The sequence below is a fragment of the Octopus bimaculoides genome, chromosome 4, assembly GCF_001194135.2.
Source record: "Octopus bimaculoides isolate UCB-OBI-ISO-001 chromosome 4, ASM119413v2, whole genome shotgun sequence".
Classification (NCBI taxonomy): domain Eukaryota; kingdom Metazoa; phylum Mollusca; class Cephalopoda; order Octopoda; family Octopodidae; genus Octopus; species Octopus bimaculoides.
This window is the reverse complement of record NC_068984.1, coordinates 144,695,023-144,702,228: the sequence shown is the minus strand read 5'-3', so window position 1 is coordinate 144,702,228 and position 7,206 is coordinate 144,695,023. Positions and strand designations below refer to the sequence as shown.

The 7,206-nt window shown below is 38.0% G+C and overlaps 1 protein-coding gene across 3 annotated transcripts in view; it reads left to right on the top strand.

Moving 5' to 3' along the window:
• The window catches only part of LOC106881915 (uncharacterized), an 83,708-nt gene that overhangs the window by 58,448 nt on the left and 18,054 nt on the right, over positions 1–7,206 (top strand). For all 3 annotated transcript variants that reach the window (XM_052967580.1, XM_014932436.2, XM_014932435.2), the window contains one exon: positions 4,247–4,450. In XM_052967580.1, coding sequence (XP_052823540.1) covers positions 4,247–4,450 — 204 coding nt within the window. The remainder of the gene's footprint in view (positions 1–4,246; positions 4,451–7,206) is intronic.

Sequence of the window (7,206 nt, the reverse complement as noted above, 5' to 3'; positions counted from 1 at the left end):
GGGGGGGGGGGGTCAGGAAGCAGCAATAAATCAAAGAAAGACAGCATTGGAAGCCAAAAGTATGTGCACAGGAGAACAATAAAAGACAAAATGACTGAAAAGTGAACAGGTCCTTTGTCTCTCTTATTTGGAGCTTCTTGTCTCACTTTCAGTGACTAACGTGGAATTATCTGTTCCACTGACTGATACAGAACTAATCTACCAGGTACATTATTTACATTATTTACATTTGACAGATATTTGCCCTCATCTTGTTTGTTGTTAACACAACGTTTCGGCTTTGTGTGTGTGTGTGTGTGTGTTAGTATAGTGAAAGGAAGATTACGTGATGCTTGTATACAAACAGCAATGCTACATGGTGGTGAAATGTGGGCCATGAATGCTGAGTTCAAATGAAAGCCAGAGAAAAATGAAGCTAGCATTCTCCACTGGATGTGCAATATGAGTGTGCCATATGCATGGTACAATGTTCAAATGTGCTGAGAGAAAAATTGGGTATAAGAGGCATCAGATCTAGTATGCACTGGTTTGGTCATGTCATGAAAATGGATGGTAAACAGCTGCATAAAAAAATGCCGGTCACTAAAAGTGGATGGAAGTTGTGAAAGAGGAAGATATAGGATGAAATAGTGAAGAATGACTTCCAAATGTTGGCTTTCATGGAGGACTAAGGACTGAGATGGTTGCTGATTTGCTGTAGTTGAGATGACCTGTCCATCTAAGCAAAAATGAAATCCTTAAAGCAAAAACATATCACTTTATGTCTGTTCCTCCACCCATACCCAACCTATTCCTGAAAAAATTCCCCTACCCCTTCCCTCCATCACTTTTCTAACTACAGCTCTAGTCACTCATCTGCTGTACTTATATAAGAGTAGAACTGCACATATTTGATCCTCCACCTTTTAGTGCTCCCACTCATCTGGGAGTTACAGGGCCATGAGGCCAGGATTGGGGAGAGGTGGACATAGTGGATGAAGGAGGAAATGTGAGGAAGAGAAGGGATGAAGAGATTGGTTTCTTGGAGCAGGATATGTGCGTAAAGTTTTCTTGATAAGTGTGAGTGGAACACACAGGTCAAGGGTTAGCAGATAGCAATGATACAGTGAGACAGGGCCAAGAGGACAGGGTTGGGGAGTTGGGGGTAAGCATAGTGTTTAAAGTGGAAATGCGAGAAGAGAAAAGATGTGGTTTGGTTTGTTAATAAAGAATTTAGAAAGATAGATCAACATTGTTTGTGTCAGCTGATTTAAGTTCTAAGTAAATTCCTCGGTCATTTTGCTGTTTTATTTTTATAAGTTATTGTTGTAATTGACTGAGAAAGATTAGGCAGTCTTCATGAATTGACAGAGAGTAAAAGAGACAGACTGAGAATAGTTAACAGACACAGAATAACAAAACAGGCAGACAGATTACTGCTGCATGAGTCAGCTGTGTTATAAATAAAGAATCTTTGTGGTTGTCGCATTGTGGATTGTTGTCATTGTACTTACATTCTTGTTGTTGTTGTTGTATCCGATTATCAATGGATCTGACTGAACTGATTGTTCGCCTATTACTTCCTTAATGTAGTGACTTAACAGAAATTAGTAGCTCTGAGACATTTTGTCTTTTGACATTTCTTGTATTTCTTCTTGATTCCCAATCCTGCCTTAGTTGACCTTAACTTTCATTCTCTAAAGACCAAAACTGCAAGAACCTGTTACCATTGGTGTTGTTTAGCTCCAGACCAACCAAACCTGATTGAGATTTGTGACCAATGATATTCCCATCTTGACCATCCTGCCAATTTCATATATTCAGGACTCCATTGTCCAATGTTTTGTTTTGTGTTTTTAAGAGGGTAGGGTATAATTTGAGGGACTTTGGGAACTACTTCTAGTCTTCTGTCAAAACAGAGCTAGATATCTAAAGAAAACAGGGTCCAGTTTTTTGTCAAAACTAGAGTCTATTATTCAATTAAAACAGAGACCTAGTGACCATCCAGTCAAAACAGAGCCCTGTTGTGCAGACAAATCTGGAATTTAATCTTCGGGTAAAACTAAGGTCCAGGCAAAAATGGGGTTTAGTCTCCAGTTAAAATGAGGTCTAATGTCTAGCTAAAACAATGAGCTAGTATTCAGTCAAAACCAGGATGTATAAAAAATCTATTGTCACGTTAAAACCAACAACTACTGTCTGTTTAAACCTGAGGCCAGTTAAAATGTGATCCATTGTCTAGTTGAAACTGAGTAAATAACAGCTCAGTTTTGTGTGAGTGTCTGTGTGTATGTGTGCTTTGTGATCACATGTTTGTGTGTGTGTGTATTTGTAGTCATGCGCATTGTTTATATGTATGTGCATGCATATACTGTAGTCATGTGCCATGTACGTGTGTGTGTGTAGTTGTCACATGCAATGCTTGTGTGTGTATGGTATCCTTGTATTGATAGCATTCTATATAGATGTGTGTGTTTGTGTGTATGTATGTGTAGTACTTAACTCTTGTTGGTTGTACGTATATGGAAAAATACCAGAATCTTGTTCATATATTTTCCTGTATCTTAATCTTTCCCAGATTAAGCTAATCTCCCAGATACAGTGACTATCATTCATTTCTACTCTTCTTCAATTCAGACATCTCTCACATACAGAATATTCTTCCTCTTCTGTTTCTCTGGGCCCCTTTCATTCCTATTTTCCTCTATTTTGACCGCCATAACCATTCAATGTTTAATTAAAATCCTATTATATTTCTGTAATTAAATATCTTGAGCAAATGTCTTCTATAGCCTCAGGCCGATCAAAGCCTTGTGAGTGAATTTGGTAGACGGAAACTGAAAGAAGCCCGTCATATATATGTGTGTTTGTGTATCTATGTATTTGTGTCTGTGTTTGTCCCCCACACCATCGCTTGACAACTGATGTTGGTGTGTCTACGTTGCTGTAACTTAGCAGTTCAGCAAAAGTGACCAATAGAATAAGTACTAGACTTACGAAGAATAAGTCCTGGGGTTGATTTGTTCGACTGAAGGCTGTACTCCAGCATGGCATCAGTGAAATGACTGAAACAAGTTGCTGGGGATGAGGTCAGGTTGATGTTGTGCTGGTGATGGCTGTTGAAACAGAAACACGTGTCCACAACTTACTTACCTCCTGGAAATAAGTCTGTCCGTTGTACTGATAATGGCTATTTTGAAAGAAATATCTATGAAACTAGTTTTTAAGCATCAAATAACTATGGGGGTTCTCCAAAATAAAATAGTAATCAAAGGGGTTTGTAGGTGAAAGTGGTTGGAAATCCTTGATATATGTGAGCCATTCCGATGACTTATTTCTAAAGATGTTATCCTGGGTGTTATTTGTGACTGAACATCCAAATGTCCAGTTTAACACCATCAGCTGACCTTTGGGTCTCTTTAGTGGAGTCTTTTTCTGTTACAAGCAACATAGGTGAAGTCTCTGTTTGGAGGACAACTTCCTCTCTTCATTCCACCAGTCACAGTGGCCTTGAAAAGGGTTTGAAGAAAGCCCTGGCCACTGCTTTGCCTCTCCTGGTGAAGCAGTTACAAAGATATGAACTGTAAGTAATAAAACTGCTTGCTTTTGTTTTCCATTTTTGAAGAAATTTGAAAATAAATCTTTTTTTTCTTTTTTCATAATATTACAAAAATGCAAATGAAGCTACAAATTCTAATAAAATACTCAATGGAAAAAAAAGTGGCGGGGGGAAAGTTACCATAGGAATTGAACCATGTATCCGTATATATATCTTCAATATCAACATTCTGGATATTTTTTTTTTTGTGTGTTTTATATCCTCCTCCTCCTCCTCATCATCATCATTGTATGACTGCTCTCTAAGCTGTCGTGGGATGGACAGGTCATTATGGCTTAATCAGTTCTTGTTTATTCTGTTGTCCAGCCAGGTGCAGCCAGAGGACCAAGTCCCTCTCCTGTTTCCATTTGGCATTGTTTCTCCAGCTGGATGTATGTACAGGAGTGGAGTGGACACTTCAAGTGTACTTGTGAGGAAGGAGTTGTTCCCAGGAACAAAGATTATTGTTCTAGTTGTTAAATGTATGGGGTGACCACAGTCCCACATTATAACAGGACTATCATAATATAAAATATTAGTAGGAACTTATTGAAGTTGAAGGGTAGTTGCTTTTTCTATTTTTACATAAATCAGTGATTGATGCTTGAGATTTATGACTGACATGAATGATTTAAAGCAAATAAATCTTTCTCTTGTTGTTTCCTACAGAAAATGTCTGCCGAAAGGCCAGTGAAACGAGCTGGTAGAAGAGGCAGAAAACCTTCCAAGATTGACCAGAAGGCTCGGCTAGAAAGAAGCCGACAAAGTGCAAGAGAATGTCGAGCAAGGAAGAAACTGCGTTACCAATATCTGGAAGAACTTGTTGTTTTACGAGAAAGGTCGATATTTTCGTTACGGGATGAACTTGAGCGGGTGAGTATTTTCTCCTTATTTCTTGCACTACTCACCCACAGAATCAATAAAAACAAGTAACCAGTCAAGTCCTAGATTTGGTTTTAATCAACCAAACATCTTCACAATCATTTAGAGTCGTGTGTCTCAGAAATTCATCATTATTTCTCTCCCTCATCCTTTGCCCTGGTGACAAACAAACCTTCATCATTATCATTATTATTATTATTACATAAGGCAGTATCCACCAAGGCTGACTTTTCCTTTCATCTTTTTGGGGTCATTAAAATAAGCACCACTTTAATACAGGGGTCAATGGAATCAACTTAACCCCACCTCCTGAACTTGCTGGCCTTGTGCCAAAATTTGAAACCATTATTATTATTATTATTATGATCATTTCCCGATTGAATTGCATTTTCTTTCATCTTCTGATTGGGTCTCAACCAGAGACCTAAGGCACATGTATATTAGATGGAGAGAAACTTCCTGAGAATGTGGGCGGCTGATGTCAACACAATTTTTTGACTTTCATAGACTATTGGTTTCCCAGGGATCTGATCAAAAAATTATTATTATTATTATTATTATTATTATTATTATTATTATTATTTATTGACCTCGGTTCTATAAAATAAGAACCAGCAATATGCAAAAGATGAACTCAGTCATCCATATCTCTTTATCCCTATAGCAATCATCATCTTCACTTTTATCATCATCAGTAAGAGAGTATTGTAAATAATAGACTATGGGATTTTAAATGCCACTTAGTATTAGGCTTTCAGCCTAAATTCTCTGGAAATCCAGATGAGCTTCTATTTTATGAGTCTGTAGGTTTGAGACAGATATAAAAGAGAAACTATGAACTGATATCTTCAGGTCCAAAGAGTTGCTAATAGATATAAGCCTTTCTACTATAGACGCAGGGCCTGAAATTTGGCGGGGAGGGGACTAGTCGATTTCAGTCGACCCCAGTGTTTCACTGGTACTTAATTTATCGACCCCGAAAGAATGAAAGACAAAATCGACCTCTGCAAAATTTGAACTCAGAACATAGCAGCAGACAAAATATCAATAAGCCTTTCTGCCAGCTTGCTACCTTCATGCTAATAGATACAATGACATCATCATCATCATCATCAATCATCCACTCTTCAATTCTGACCCTTTGTCCCTTTGCAGCTCTTGTTCATCATTTGTTTATCATCCTCCTTCGTTTCTACTAAATATGATTAACCATGCAGATCCTCCAGAAGAACCTGTTCCGACATCGCTTCTCTCATACTTTAACCCCTTGTCCCTTAGCATAAGGATAACCCCCACCTCCCCCAAGATTCATTGTCTTGCAAGCTGCATGGCAATCCCGATAATGTTGGCAGCATGAAAAAAAAAAAAAACCAATTCCACTATGTAAAGTGGTTGGCATTAGGAAGGGCATCCAGGGGTTGAAACTATGCCAAAACAGACAATTCGAGTTAGGTGCAGCTCTCCATCCTTGCGACTGCCTGTCAGACCATCAGAATTATGCCAGCATGGAACATGGATGCTACATGATGATTATGATTGTACATGTTTTTCCATGCTTGCTTCAGATGAACAGGTTTCCTCCAGTACAGTGTCTTGCTAATTTATGAAGTTCAGCATCTTTACCACTTCAGGCTGTCCTTCATCTTCCTTTCGTAGTAGTAGTAGTAGTAGTAGTAGTAGTAGTAGTAGTAGTAGTAGTAGTAATAATAATAATAATAATAATAATAATAATAATCCTTTCTACTATAGGCATAAGGCCTGAAATTTTGGGGGAGGGGACTAGTTGATTTCAGTCGACCCCAGTGTTTCACTGGTTCTTAATTTATCGACCCCGAAAGGATGAAAGGTAAAGTAGACCTTGGTGGAAGTTGAACTCAGAACATAGTGATGGGTGAAATACCACTAAGCATTTCATCCAACATGCTTACGATTCTGCCAGCTCGCTGCCTTAATAATAATAATAATAATAATAATAATAATAATAATAATAATTATAATTTCTATTCAAATGGATAAAAAGTTAGAAAATTATAAACCAGGCATAACAATAATAAATAAGAAAAAAAGGGAAGCTGCTTCTAATTGATCCATCATGTTCAATTTGATTCCAGGATTATAAAGAAAGGGGATGAAAAATTTTTTAAATATAATCCCTTAAGATTTGAAATTGCAAGAATTTAGAATATGCAAACTGTAAAGGTTGTTCCTGTAACAATTGGTGCATTGGGAACTGTAAGCAAAGATATAGAGAAATGGTTGAAGGAGATTGGAATGGAATGACCTGTGGAGCTTCTGAAGAAAGTTTACCTCTTAGAGACAGGAAAGATTATCAGAAGGATTTTAAGCACTTGAAAGACTATTGAAAGTTAGAGGATACTGAGGGTTACCTGTAGTAACCTGTGATCTATGTAGATTCTACAAGGAATTAGAGTGTACCGGAGTCAAATCAATAATAATAATAATAATACAGATTTCAAATTTTGGCCCAAGACCAGCAATTACGGTGGAAGGGGTGAGTTGATTACATCAACCACCAGTCCTTAAATGGTACTTATTTTATTGAGCCAGAAAGGATGCAAGGCAAAGTTGCTGGTGGTCAATGTGGAAACTAGGGATAGATGAGTGGTTGGTGAGAGCTGTACAAGCCATGTACAGGGATGCTGTCAGTAAGGTGAGGGTTGGCAATGAGTATAGTGATGAATTTAGGGTACAAGTAGGGGTTCACCAAGGATCAGTGCTCCCCCCCC